Genomic DNA, 15,592 nt, shown 5'->3' with positions numbered 1-15,592 from the left:
TTTCGGGTATTTATAGAGTGTTTTATTATAAGTTAAATGCGTTATGTCAAAATCTGTATAGCCCAAACAGTGTTTTAAAAGCCCATATTTCAAACAAAATCATTGGCCCTATTTTTCCAAGTATGGCCTATACCACATCGATATTCTGAACATCTAGACGTTTTACAAATTTACCCCTTTTCGCGAAAAACGACTTTTTCGAACCCCTTCGGTTGTCAAAAACCCCTTAAAAATCATATTTTTATTTTTATATGATCAATAAATTATCAAACATCATTTTTCTTTGCATTTTTGTATTACTCACAATTTTTGGAAATTTTTGGCATATATTTTATATTTATTGGATATTTAAAAATTCATAATTAATACCCAAAAATTATAAAAACTGGAGCCAAATAATTTTATTAGATGTGTAATTAGACCCTTAATTTTATTTAGGGATATTATTTTAGCTAGTATAAATAGTTGATTTATTATTAATTATTAATTAGTTAATTATTAAAAATCAGAATATTCAAGAAATATGAGTGTTGGTGAAGAACATGCCAAGAATTAAACCTCAGATTTGAACGTGATTCCGTTCCTCAAATCCTTCATGTGAGTATTCAAATTGAAGCTTGTGATCTCTATTATCTGTTTATATCATCAATTTTTGATTTAGTTGCTTCGATTTTCAATTTGTATTTTAGGGTTTATAACCGAAATTAGGGGTTCTTGATATAGGAATCATTTGATTGTTATGGTGTTTCAAATAGCTTTATCTCGAGTTTAGGAGTGATTTCATATATTTATTTTGATTTTATAACCCCTGGAAGACTATGAACGTGTTCTTGGTTTTTAGTTGATTTTGATTTCATTTTTGTTAAATTATAGATGTTTTTTGTTGATGTTAACTGTTGGGAATGTTTATGGAACTCTGTAGCTTCGATTTGATACCGATTTTGTGAAGTTTCAATTCGTTTTCGGGGAAGGGGTTGTTTCCGATCCACCCGTCGGAGAAGGCCGGGTTTTTGGTCGGAGATGGTGAAGCAACGATCGTTGCTGGTTTTTATTGACGGTGGTAACGTGCTCGCAAGATTTGGAATGGAAAAGGGACCAAAACTCGTTGGAATCGTGCACCTGGGCTCTGGTTTCGTATCGCCGGATTTTGCTCGGGAAAAACCACCGGCACCGGTTTCTGGGTGGTGACCGGCGGCGTTATTCGTGACCCGGGTTCGACCAGGTTCCAACCCGGCAATCGACCCGGGTTTGATCCTGTAAACCCATAACCCAATTCTCTGTTTATGCTTCTGAAAATAAATTATTTAGTTTTATTTTATAAAACAGAAAAATAGTTTTATAAATTATAAAAATCAAATAAAAATTGGATTAAAAATCTGAAATATTTTATAAATAATTTCTAAATAATTTTATTAATTTAGAAATTTGAAATTATAATTAATTATTTGATATTTATTATTTAAGTAATTATTTAATAAATAAGATTCAATAATTAGATCGATTAATTCGATTAGTGGTTCGATAATTAATCAATTAGAGCGAGTAACTCGTAAATATTCGAGTGGTATTCTGAATTTTATCAGTTTGACGAGCAAGTATCGATTTATTTATTTATGTGCGAACAGATTGCCTAATAATTATGTGTAGCGATTAATTAGTTATAAGTAATCCATTTAATCAGATAATTTGTAATAAATTGTAATTAATTCTAAAAATTAGGGAATAATTATTTTAAAATATAATAATCCTTATAATTATTTAAAATTTTTATTAAGGTTTAATTAATTATGATTGATTAATTATAATTGATTTATAATTAATTAAATATTGTTTATTGAGTAGTAATTAGACCGTTTATCCGATTTGAGTGAAACGAAGACCCTTAGACTCAGAAAAATGACCCGAAACCATTAAAAATAATTATAAATCATAATTTCTTTCGGAAGTGAGTCGGTCTATGATAATTATTTATTTGTAGACCCTATTTGTGATAAAAATGAGCCTAATAAAGCCCGAAAAATTAGGAATTGAGTCAGAAAGTGTTTGTTAATGCGAATATAAGTCTAGTATCGATTCTAAAAATATTTGTAACTTGAAATTAATTATGTGCCTTATGTGTTATGTGACGTGCCTATGTGAACTCTATGTGTTAGATAATTATATGTGAGAGAGATAGAATCGTATGGGTAGGTGATTAGGGCTACATGGTATCAACCTGAGATGCGCGTATGAAGTAAGTTATCTAAATGAATATCTTTCCTTGATAAATTCAGAACTAATAAGGCGAATCAAGCAGGAGATAGAAGATTGTGAATCATACGAGGTAAAGTGCGCACCGGGCAAGTTTTTCTCCTATTCTAAGTTCAGAATAATGAATCACTTCCAACTTTCCATGACAATTACACCTTGATAATTCTTGTTCACAAACACTGATACACAATTATTGATCCTTTGTTTCTATTTCATTTCGATTCTTGATTTCTCCTAATTCATTGAATCCTCTATTCATATTCATATTCCAATACTTATACTCTTATTTATATATACTCTGATATATCCTGATGTTGGGATACATCAAAAGCATAACGATTGTTCCGGATGTTAAACTATGGACTGGATGGTTATGATACGGGCCAAGTATGAATCAGACCCTTGATTATTAGGCCATAGTTGCCTGGGTACCCCATATGTTAGCTGGGTCTATGCCGTTGGTATAGATCCGCGCTATATCCTGACTGATCAACATGTTATAGTGCATATATTGGTTCTTGTTCCAGTCTTGTTCATCTGGCACTCGCCAGTTATGGCAATTATTATTATTTACAGAAACATATGGTTGTTCGATCCAGCAAATTACCGGTTCAATTATTCTTCTCTCTTTACACTATATATATTGTTGCAAACTTGTTGAGCAATTTTGGCTCAACCTATTTTATTGTTGTTCACCTTGTTTTCAGTTAAGGTTGAGAATGAAACACATTAGAACCCGAATAGTCAAGAAGCAAGTCAAGCTGCGGGACCCTCTAGTTCCAAGAGTGTTTGTCCCTATCCCATAAGAGAGTTTTGAATTTCCAGAGCAGGTGTAACAAGATAAGTGGTAGATATAATTTGAATAAAAGATGTTTAGTTTAAAATTTGAATAGAAAAATGGTTTATAATAAAGAGAGTTCATGAGACAGGTTGTGTAGAATTGTTGTAATAAAGTTGGTATGTCGTTCTTGTTTTCAATCCTTAACCTTGAAAAGATCCTGAGTAGTAGTAGTGCAGGGTAATTATTTATTTATATTATGCTTGTACAGGTTCATTAAGTGGTTAGTGTTAATAATGCCCCAAATCTATATCCTGGATTTGGAGTGTTTTATAGTTTACCTCTATCTGAATTCAATCTACCATTGCCACCAAAAAGAGAAATCCAAGGAAGAGAAGTGTAGGAGTTAAGTCAAACCCACCTCAATTAAAAGTGGTTTCTAAGCCTAAGCCCAAAGTCAATAAGATGATCAACTATCCATCTGTGACATCAAAGTATTCTCAGATATCAATCTTTTCTTGGATGAGCTAGATGAATTAAGGGGAATTGATGCTTACAACAAGCTTCCAGAAAGATTGGTGTATAAATACAAGGGAGGCAAGGAGATCACTTGGCCTTTACACAGAATTCTCAATGAAAGCCACGAGGTTTTCGTGAAGGTGTTCGCTGCAATGAAAAAGGATTTTTGCTTCACCAAAGCTGCCAAATCTGAAGTACTTAGCAAATCAGCAAAATCAGACAAAGCTTTAGAAATTAAATGCACCGCCTAGAGTTTTAACTATTCCTTACAATGGTGATACAGTGTATTTGAGACCTTATTGGATGATGGTTTTCAGAGATGAAAAGGGTGTCAGAAGATTTTTCAGACTTGAAGACCAGCTACAAATATCAAACAATGATACACTCAAAGAAATGCAGAGATGCTGGATCTCAATAATGGAAATGACGCTGAATTCTTCAGACAACTCCAACACCAAATTGAGGAGAATGACAAAAGGCTGAGAAAGAGGACTAGGGGTTCAAGGAAAAAGAAATAATTAGCTCAGACTAAAGGAGCACCTTGAAATGATATGTAACTATACTCAACTTCCTTTATTTAAATTCTATCTGAAGCATTTTGCAATTTATCTACTGCTTACATTCTTAATTTTTATTAGGGTATTTTGTTATCATCAAGTTAACCTGAATTTATGCCTATAATTCTATTAGACATAAATTGGGGAGATTTTTAGGAATATGTTGTATACTTGGTGATAAATTAACAAAACACTCTAAGTAGATAAGTTAAATGATTTTTGTAACCATTATTAGATGGAGTAGCTTGTGTTAAACAAGTTTGTAGCACATTTCTGTATGCAACAAATAGCTTAGTAGTTTAGAAGTTGTAGTGAACTATTAGCCATGTTGACTGCTAGAAAGATATACAAAATAGGTTAGCTAATTGTAAATATGAGATGCCTTGTAATTTTATATAAGTGAAAGAGTGTCAACTACTAAAGGATTCATCATCAACGAATAAACTTAAAGCTTCAACAAATGACTCAAGACACTCTTAACAGATAATCCACTTGAGACTCAACATATAGCTCAATAAGAAGTATCAACTAATAATGCCGGATTCTCAAAGGGATTTAAATAGCAGTTGAAAGTGACTTGATAGTCACATGCTTTGATTGTATACAAACGGAATGTGGCAGCCTGTTTGCAGGTTTTGGAGAACAAAGAAACATTTCCATTTTCATGCTTAACTGAAGATATTCAAAGATGCTAGATAGAGAAATGAAGCAATATGTAAATAGACCTAGATTCTTGTTTTAACAGTTTGGTAGTATATAAATCAAGAGTAGCAAGTGTTTATTTTCAATCAATTGATTGAACAAGTGAAAAATAGGAGTTGAACAGAGAAATAGAAAAACCTACATCTGTTAGGAATTCTCTCTGTTCATATTTGTAAAACACTTGTAAGAAGCTGTGTGCATCCTTGTATCACAGAGTTCTCAAATCTATATATATATATCTCTGGTGGAAAGATGAATCCACATAAAGTTTTTAAACTGTCTTGTTTAATTACTTTGTGTTTGAATACTTACAAACTTTTAATCCGCACTACTACATAGTCATTCATAAGCTATATATATATATATATATTCAAAAGAGATTTTAAAACTTCCAAAAAGAAACCAGAATTACATTCAGCTCCCCTCCTTTTGTAATTCTTTTTTAGATTGTTAGGTTATAACACAATTACTAAGTTTTAGGTTTTACATTTTTCTATAGTACCTTATCTATCTTTTTTCTTGGAAAATAATAAAACATTATTAATTGAGATTATATTATCTACTTCATGATCTTGTTTGGATACAATTGCTTCAATGATGACATAAGTTTCAATGATGTCAAGGAGTCATTCATACTTTTTATACTTGTATAACTGAAGACATTCTTGAAAATATGGCAACTTATATGGGAGCTAGTATATATAGTCTTTCTTCACTAGCTATAGCTTGAGTTTGAGCGTCTTCAAATATCCACCCACATTCAAACCAATATGTGTAGCTTCCTACATCTACGATTTGGGTCAATTTTGAAAGCAAGTTCAAGTGAAAGTTTGGGTATGAAAACTAGTATATGTAATCTTTCTTTAACATCTACGACTTAAGTTAGATCATCATACGTAGCTTGCATAGCTATAGTTTAAACTGATCATTGATACCAATTTATATTAAAACTAATATATATAGCTCATTGCGTCCCCTTGTACCTGCGGCTATGGTTTGAATTGATCTTCTTTCTTGGGATTTATAGCCCACTGACCAAATTTCGTGGATAAATATTTAAGTTAGTCACTTATGTTTATGTTTGCAAGTGATTTTCCTTCCCTAAATTAGTTGAATACCGCTATTATGACTAATCAATATTTCTTATGCACTTGTCAATGATGCGTGGCTTTTAGGATACTCTGGTTGTTTGATCCTTATTAATTTTAGCTTAATCTTCAATAGCTTGCACTTGGCCATGCAATGTTTGAACCCCAAAATCTTTAGATGTAAACTTATTAAGTGCGTGAGTAATGAGTCTTTGGTTACTTCTGGAAATGACAATATGTTCTCGAGACTTCTTGTTTCTAGCTTGTCCCAAGGCACTTCATTTGAAATCATTGAATTTAAAAACTGTACTTTGAAGATTTATTTATTTGATTATATAATAACCCTTTGCAGAGCTTCAGAAGCCTTTCCCAAATCCTCATTTTACTTGATATTCTTACTATGCAACCTAAAGATTGCACTTAATTTTGGGGGCTAAATGATGGACTAAAAATAAGCCTATGGCTACGTACCTACAACTATAGATTGGGATTTGTAACCCATAGCAAACCATGTATAAACAAGTCAAGGCCTACAACCGAAATCTACAAGCTCATCATTAGTTGCCAACCCAGTCCAAATGTAATAAACCCATATCCGAACATGGATATGAACGAGGCCACCTGATATCTATTAGGATATGAAGCGTCTTGTGATATCTCTACGTGGAAGGGAATAGACAATATATATATATATATATGAAAACACTGGAGATAGGGAACAAGAAGGGGACATGGGGAGAGAAAAAAAGCTAAAAAAAGAAACACTTAGCATAGTCTTCTGATAATGGTTGGAAAAAACCCTTCCCTTCGAATTAAGCAGGAAGTTTCTATGACCATCACTCGGGTTCGGGTCGGCTCGTCTCATTTATAAATGAGTCGAGCTTGAACATCATTTTCTGCTGGGTTATTAAATTTTGCTCATCTCTGCTCGTTTTAAAGAAAAATTAAGTCGACTCGGCTCGGACAAAACTCGGCTCAATTCGGCTCTATTTGTTTACAACTCGAAGTCACTGACAATAGAAGGATCCGATTATCACCCTTTACATGCGTGTGTGTTTCTAGGTCATCTTACTTTCATCGAAGGCCCATCTCCATGCCATCCACAAAAACCAAAGAATGCTCTATGATGGCATCAAATTTTGTGGTCTCCCTACGGTCATAGCCGTAGGAACCTTAAATAGAAACGTGACTTTCCTAACTCCCCTTCCCCTTGGTTCTATAAAACCCATTACATAATAAAGGACATACGTCCGCTGAAGGCATGGTGCCTCTTCGGAGTTCGTAAGTCAAAATATCTGCAAACCACAAACGACAAGAGGTTATAACCCAAGACTCAATTTCCGTAGGCCATTGGCCCCACATCTCAATCTTATCCTCTAAACATTACACGTATCATTCACCAGGGTACCATGTCATACTCCTCCCTTCTCCCTGTCTACCACGTGTCGAATAGCCTATAACAGTCACCCCTTATTGAGCTAGGGGACAACTGGCTAAGCATAGGGGGATAAAAAGGAAAAATAAAGGAAAAAGAGAGATAGACATAACATGACAACTAAAAAATATACACTCCCTACGGACCACACCCAGAAACCATAATCATATGCTATCAAATTGGCGCCGCCGCCGGGGAACCAACAAAGAATACTAATCACCAAAACGACATCCCCTCTTTCTTTATCCAACCCCCCCCCCAAAGAAAAATGAGTAACGGATCAGACAACGAATCCCACACTTACGGCAGTTCTTCTGAAACACCTAATAATTCTCCTATGCATAGTATGTTGTCCAACTTGAGGGCTCAGCAGAATTATATGCAACAACAGATGGATCATTTGACAACCCAGATGGATCATTTGACAGCACAGATGGCTGCAAATCAACAAGAAGCTCATCACCCTCAATATTACCCTGAAGCCTTTTCCGGTTCTTACCTTGTAGGACACTTTAGGTCCCCTTCACCTGAATATTCCCAACCAAATTTACAAGACGAATATTCCCAAGGCTCTTATCCTAGCTGCAACACCCTTCGATCTGGAGAACGCCCTCCCCGTAGGGCCCGAAAGACTCCATCTTCTAAATCATCAGGAAATGGTACTTCGCATGATGAAGGAGGATCCCGGTACAGACTGCCTACCCAAGCCTGAAGGGTCAGGAGGTCCCCATATCAACCGAGGAGGGCTCATTAAACTGCTACCCCCATAGAAAGGCAGGAAGACATGATGACTCGCCTAGCCAGGCTAGAAGGTTTATACCCTAGGGCTTCTGCGGACACGGCCACAGGCGCATCACCTATCACTGAAGCTTTGGAAGCTACCCCCGTCAATCTTGGAGTAAAAATCACTGGTTTGGAATTATTCAATGGTACTTCTGACCCGAATGATCATTTAAGTTATTATGAAAACTTGATGATATGTCATAGGTACAACGATATTACCAAGTATCGACTGTTCATTTCAACCTTCAAAGCCTATGCCAGGACTTGGTTCTCAAGTTTAGCCCCCAGGTCTATTAGCTATTGGGAAGAGTTTAAGGTATTATTCCTATCCAAATTCCGTGTTAATACCCCTCATGCTGTTCATATGATATCTCTAGAGAATGTAAAGCAGGAACATGGTGAAACTCTACGGGATTACATTGAGAAATTTGAGAATGTGGCTTCCAAAGTTAGAGAATTAAAGCAGACAAGAGATGTGGATTCTTTCATCCATAATATGAACTATCAAGAGTGCCGAGATTGCTGTAAAGAACTGTGTAATCGGGAGCTTACGGATCTTTTCGAAGCCTATACCATAGTTTCAGCCTATATCGCCACAGACAAAAGAATCCGTGCTTACTAACCTTCGACTAGGGGAGAACTTTCCTCGTCAGGACGAAGTGCCATGCACGTGGATGGGATGGAAGACTTTTGAGGAAGAGGCCAGAGAAATTTCCCTACAGATCAAAGGGCCATACCAAGACAAATCCGAGAGGAACCCAACTTTACCCCGTTAACGCAAACCCCGTCTTACGTACTTCAACAAATAAGAACCAAAGAATTCTTCCAATTGCCCAATCCTATGAGAACACCCACAGAGAAGAGAGATCGAACCCTCTTTTGTGATTACCATGCGGGAATTGGACATAACACAGATGAATGCACCTCTCTCAAATACTTCTTGGAGAGACTAGTGAATAGAGGACTCTTAAATGATTATCTTCCCCCTCGAGACCGTTAGAACCCTCAATAACTGGAAGGTACCGCAAGAGCTGCACCACCCCGACATGTGGTTGATATGATTGTAGGAGGAAATATGATGTATTGTGAAGTCATGCAAATAGATCCACCGCTTCAAGCCTTTCGCCTAAGGGAAGTGTTTGTCGGAATGGTCCACTCACAGTTACTCTCGATATGGCCAACGAAGATGTCAAGAAGGTCTTGATAGATAATGACTCCTTCGCAGATATCATCTTCAAACATGCTCTCAGAAGGAAGATTTTAAGTACTACCCTGGAAGAAATGAAGCTCGAAGACATACAGGGGCCTGTCTACGGATTTGGGAATCATGCCGACCCCGTTCAAGGGGCTATTGACATTCCCACCACCTTCAGAACTTCTCCACAAGAGGTAACTTCCATGTTTAAATATTATGTCATTGACATGGCCTCTCCCTATAATGCTATCATTGGGCAGCCTACCCTGTTCTTCTTAGGAGCTATCATATCTTCCCCTTATATGAAAGTGAACCCTACCCCCATGGGACCTGGTGAACTGATTACTGATCCCATAGCTTTTCAATATTGCTACTCCACTTCTTTAAGCTTGGCTCAGACTCTGCCTAATAAGAGAAAACCCTACGGAGAACCGAAAGATGGAAGTTCCTCTAAGATACCTAAAACTTCACAAGATGAAACTTCGCAAGTATTCTTGATTGTGAGTTTATTCTCATATTCAGAAACTTCTCTAACAAAAGCCGAACTCCATTGTACACCTAAAGTTGAGCCGGGGGAACCCGTGGAAAATATTGAGCTAGTGGAAGGAGATCCCACTCAGTATATTTCTATCGGATCACGCCTTCAGCCCTCTCTAAAGCAAAAACTCATTCGACTCCTGCGGGAATTCCCAGACATCTTTGCTTAGAAGCCTGAAGATATGCCATGCCTTGATGAATCTATCGCTGTCCATAAACTCCATGTCGACCCCAATAAAACCGTGGTCAAGCAGAAAAGGAGGTATTTCGCACCTGAAAGACAGCAAGCTATAGATGAGGAGATCAACAAATTATTAAAAGCCAAGTTTATTTATGAGATATAATTTCCTGAGTGGATATCGAATGTTGTGGTGGTCAAAAAGACTAATGGTAAATGGCGAGTTTGCATTGACTACACTGACTTAAACAAGGCTACTCCCAAAGATTATTATCCCATCCCCACTATCGACCAGTTGGTGGATGCCACTGCTGGAAATGTTCTCTTCAACTTCCTAGATGCATTCTCGGATATAACCAAATCAAGCTGGCTCTCAAAGACGAGGCAAAGACCATATTTATTACCCATCGAGCGGTATATGCTTACCGTGTTCTTCCGATGGGCTTAATGAATGTCGGAGCTACATATCAACGGACCATGAACAAGATATTCTCAAGCCAAATTGGAAGAAATTTAGAGGTATAAGTAGACAACATGATTTTCAAGTCCAAATTTGAAGAAGGACACCTACATGATCTGAGAGAAACCTTCTTAACCATTCAAAATCCTGGCCTTCGATTGAATCCCTCCAAATGCACTTTTAGAGTGGCTAGCGGGAAGTTCCTAGGCCATATGATCAGTGGGCGTGGGATAGAAGTTAACCCTGAAAAAGTTAGGCCTATACTAGAAATGGGCCCCCCAACAACACCCAGGCAGATTTAGTCATTGAATGGATGTTTAACTTCTCTACGAAGATTTGTTTCTAAGTTGGCTGAAAGAAACATCGCCTTCTTCGATGCACTGAAAGGAGTGAATAAATTTAGAGAAGTACAGTAGACGCCTTCGTGTCAAGAAGAATTTAACTCCCTAAAGAGTTACTTATCACCTCCGCCGATTCTCTCCCAGCCTCTTTCTAGAGAACCCCTGTATTGGTATCTAGTCGTAGCCCCTGGGGCTGTAAGCTCCTGTTTGATTAGCGAAGAAGGAGATAAATAGTTTCCTGTGCAGAGACCAGGTATCCCGCTATTGAAAAAATGGCATAGTCTCTTCTGCTTGCTAGCAGAAAACTTCGCCCATATTTCTCAGGACACAACATCAAAGTATACACCAATCAGCCCCTACGGAAGATCCTTCACAAACCATACCTCTCCGGAAGATTGGTAAATTGGGCAATAAAGCTTAGCCAGTTTAACATCACCTACCTACCTCGTCTTTCCATCAAGGGTCAAGCTTTGGACGATTTCTTAATCGAATGCTCGACACCTTTAAAAATTGAAACACTTACGAAAGATTCTTCCCAGTTGGTACATCTACCTCCTCCATGGCTGTTATTTGTTGTCGGATCCTCCACCTCAGATAGCAGTGGAGCAGGTGTCCTGTTGATAAGCCCCGAAGGATTCGAGATCTAGCAATCTATAAGGTTCAACTTCCCTGCAACCAATAATTTCTCAGAATATGAAGCACTTCTAGCGGGTTTACATTTAGCCAAAGCTCTTCAAGTACAACACTTAAAGGCCTACAATGACTCCCAGCTCATAGTCAACCAAGTTCTTGGTGGGTTTACTGCCAAATCCCCTCTAATGATAAAATATCTTGAAGAAACTAGAGCCAAACTCCTAGAATTTCACATTGCCTCCCTTGAAGGGATTATGCGAGAGGAAAATCAAAGAGCCGATATCTTAGTAAAGTTAGCCATAGACGAAGACCACTCACCTTCTACGGGTCTTTACAAAATCTTGCTGACATCTCCTTCTGTAGCTTCTCTGATCGAGCCTGCTTCGAAAATATTAGTACTCTCCTATGGACCAAATTGGATGACTACGATCTACCTTTATCTGCAAGAAGGGATCCTCCCTCAAACTAAAAGGGCTGCTCAATTGCTACATTCCAAAGCTGCTCATTACTCTATTATGGATGATACTCTTTATCGAAGATCTTTCTTAGCACCCCTTCTTAAATGTGTTGATTGTGCAGAGGCAGACCATTGCATGCTCGAAGTTCATGAGGGAATATGTGGAAGCTACTTGTCTGGAGAGGCCCTGGCTTATAAAATCATCAGGAAAGGATACTACTGGCCTACTTTAAGGAGAAATTGCTTAAACTATGTCAAGTCATGTGCCAAGTGCTAGTTTCATGCTTCAGTTCCCAGATTGCCTCCGGTTTTTCCTACGGCTATTTTATCCCCCATCCCCTTTGACACTTGGGGAATGGATATTATAGGACATTTTCCCCCATCCAAAGGAAATATTCAATTCCTTTTAGTGGCCGTTGATTATATGATAAAATGGGTTGAAGTCAAGGCCGTGGCTCAAACGACTTCTGCAGTATGTCGAAAGTTTTTTATGAACACATTGTCACCCGGTTTGGAATTCCCCGTATTCTAATTACTGATAATGGAAGGCAGTTCATTGAATCTGAATTTGAGGAATATCTGACAGCCTACGGGATACAACACCGTAGATCATCTGTGGCCTACCCCCAATCTAATGGCCAATTCGAGGTCACTGATCGAAACCTCCTAGAAAGTTTGAAGAAGAATGTTCAGGATTCAAAGGCACTTTGGGTAGAAGAATTACCAAATATATTATGGGCCTATCGCACTGATACCCGCAAGCCTACCGGAGAAAGCGCCTTTCGGGTCTCCTATGACACTGAAGCTCTCATACCAGTGGAGATAGGAGAATCCTCCTCTCGAGTCCAAGATTATAACTCTCAACTGAATCAACAAGGTTTACGAACCAATATGGATTTTCTCGAGGAAAGAAAAGAAAATGCTCTTATACGGATGGCCAACTACAAACAAAAAACTGCTCTTCACTTTGGCAAAGTACTTCCTCGGCAGTTTTAGATCGGAGATCAAGTGCTTAGAGCCGCTTCAGTTTCTACTCCCTCCGAAAATAAGAAACTAGACCCCACTTGGGAAGGCCCCTATGTTATAACTCAAGATACCCGACCAGGGACTTATCACCTCGCGCAATTATCTGGAGAACCCCTTCCCAACACCTGGAATGCCACTCATCTTAGGAATTTTTATCAGTAAGTCTTTTAACTTGTTGGAGATGTTATGAATGTTGTAAATAGAAGCCTACATTTATAAATACGTTTGCTATGGATATTAGAATGATAGTGTCTCTTACGATTACTACGAAAGCCATAATCGGCCCAGGCTTAACCCTCTACAAAAGCTTACCTATTAAAAAGCCTACATATGCAGTCTACGGCCTGCGGCAGAGGTAATGCCATCTCACAACTATTTGTTACAACACCAATATAAGTAGTTCCTTACCTGCGGCCCGAATAGTTCACTTAGATAAATATTTGTTACAACGCCATTATATGCAGCTCACTGCCTGCGGCCCGAATAGTTAGCCTAAATAACTATTTATTACAACGCCATTATATGCAGCTCACTGCCTGCGGCACAAATAAGTTCGCCTAAATAACTATTTGTTACGAAAACCAACACAAACAGCTTACCGCCTGCAGTACAAATAGTTCGTTTGCATAAATGTTTGTTAACTATCAAATTATACAAGCATCCTTATAGCAGTTTCTCCCTTAAAAAACATTTATTGTATAAGTTGCGATTATTAAAATGCTTACGATACAAACACACGTATTTATAACAAATTATTCGCCTTTTGCTCTAAATCCAAACTATTACTTGGTTACAATTTGCACATGACTTAAATCATTTTTACCACAATAATCGTATATGAAAAATAGAAAAACACGACATATTACTTTATAAATTTAAAACGAAACTTAAACATTAATCCCCTACGGGATATAATTCATCGAATGATTTTTTTTCAAAAATGAACAAAACACTTAAAAACTTAAAAATCATCCCCCACTAAGATACTCAAGCGATAGTTTTTTTCCTTCACCGAAGCTATAATCTCTTGCAGCTCTTTAACCTTCAACTCCAACTTAAGGATTTTGCCATACTGACGACGAATCCTTTCCTGCATCCTGAAAATGGTGGCCAATAACTTTTCCTCCTTTTTCATAGCCTTCTTTCCTTTATCACTTGAACAACTACCTTGGGACTCCATGGAAATGTTTGAGTTTTTCTTTCAAGAAAAAGAAAGGACAAAAAGGCTCATTTTTGAATAAGGTTACCTCAGAAAACCTACTCTTTTTATAAGACAAAGTGACTCTTTACCTCCTTGTATTTAAAACATGGGAATTAATCGCATTAAATAACTCTTCTTGACCCTTTAATATTCCTTCTCCTAGAATTAATACGTTTTATTAATTAGCACAACTTACTAAACTTTTCGTTTTCCTAAATTTTTTGACCATTTATTTAAATTAATTAAAACAAAACGAAAAATATAAAATCAAATCCAACATTCAACACAAAAACTTATTTTGGAATTCCACATAAACCAATTACATAATTAAAACTAATATTACATCATGGATAACGTGGCCTACGGCCCAACGATATCCTCAAGACATTATTCTCATTTTGAAGCCTACAGAGAGCCTCACTAAGCACTTGCACCTGTTCTTCCTTCGCCACAATTGTCTCCCATAAAGACCTGATGCTATCCCTTGACTCCTTCAAATATTCCTCCAACTGAAGCTCCCTTGCAAACTTCCCCCCACTTGAAGACATATCTTTTTACCTACGGACATAGAAAAGTAATAGATGAAGGAGTAAAAGATGAGTCACATCTTCACTACCACACCCCTTTTATAACCCATCCATCACCAACCAACCGCTCCAGTCAACAGATGACTCCTCGTTTTCACACAACTATTCACTACCTCTTGTAAATGAATCCATAATTATTCACTTCCCAAAAACTTTACATTTTCCATAATAATTTACTTCCATTAAAGATCATTTCCTAAAGAAAATGTTTCTGTTTCGATGGGGCAACCTTCCAAGCGGATTCAAAATTCTTCAAAATTCAAAATCCATATTTTAAAATTTGCTTTCTTGAATTAAATCCAAACAAATAAATTATCACAAGCAACAACGATAAGTATTCAAATTCTTAAAAGTCTTAAAAACAAATATCAAACTCCAGCCAACAAAATGCACGAATAATTGTCATAAGTCATACAGGAAATAATACTAAAATACTGCCATCATCCAAATCACTTAGGAGAATACATAAGAAACCGTAGCAAAAAAATAACTGAGAAACCAAAGTTATGAACCCCGAGATCGGACATGTAAAAGTTAATTATTAAGGTATTCTGTCTACACAACTGGAGGGCCCTGAGCCTGAATAGCATCCTCCCCTCCTGCCGTAGCCGCAACCACTGTGTTGGAACCTGGAACTTCCTCTACAACCATCGGATCCACAACTACGTCTTCGGCCCTATGAATAGTCATTTCACCTTCAGCCTCTGACATTCCTCCCTCTTCTGTCGGCTTCTGCTTAGCGGCCTCAGCCTCTTCTTCCTCCTCCATCCTTTTCAGCTCCCAAGCCCGAAAATGGTCCATACTGTGCCGAACAAGATCCACAACATTTCCTTCTCCTAAGAAAGATAAGCAGTCATGAAATCCC

The 15,592-nt window shown here is 37.4% G+C and overlaps 1 protein-coding gene across 1 annotated transcript; it reads left to right on the top strand.

Annotated features, from left to right (window-relative positions):
- The first annotated feature begins 12,387 nt into the window (after positions 1-12,387).
- On the top strand, positions 12,388-12,909 carry LOC141665810 (uncharacterized). Its single transcript, XM_074471793.1, has one exon. It carries the CDS (start codon positions 12,388-12,390, stop codon positions 12,907-12,909), a length of 522 nt encoding a protein of 173 aa, XP_074327894.1.
- The last annotated feature ends 2,683 nt before the right edge of the window (positions 12,910-15,592 follow it).

This window comes from Apium graveolens, chromosome 6, assembly GCF_009905375.1.
Source record: "Apium graveolens cultivar Ventura chromosome 6, ASM990537v1, whole genome shotgun sequence".
NCBI lineage: Eukaryota > Viridiplantae > Streptophyta > Magnoliopsida > Apiales > Apiaceae > Apium > Apium graveolens.
This window is presented reverse-complemented; position numbering and strand designations above follow the sequence as displayed.

Excerpts from the sequence above, each read along its gene's own strand:
- LOC141665810 (XM_074471793.1), top strand. The coding sequence starts at position 12,388 with ATGTCGAAAGTTTTTTATGAACACATTGTCACCCGGTTTGGAATTCCC.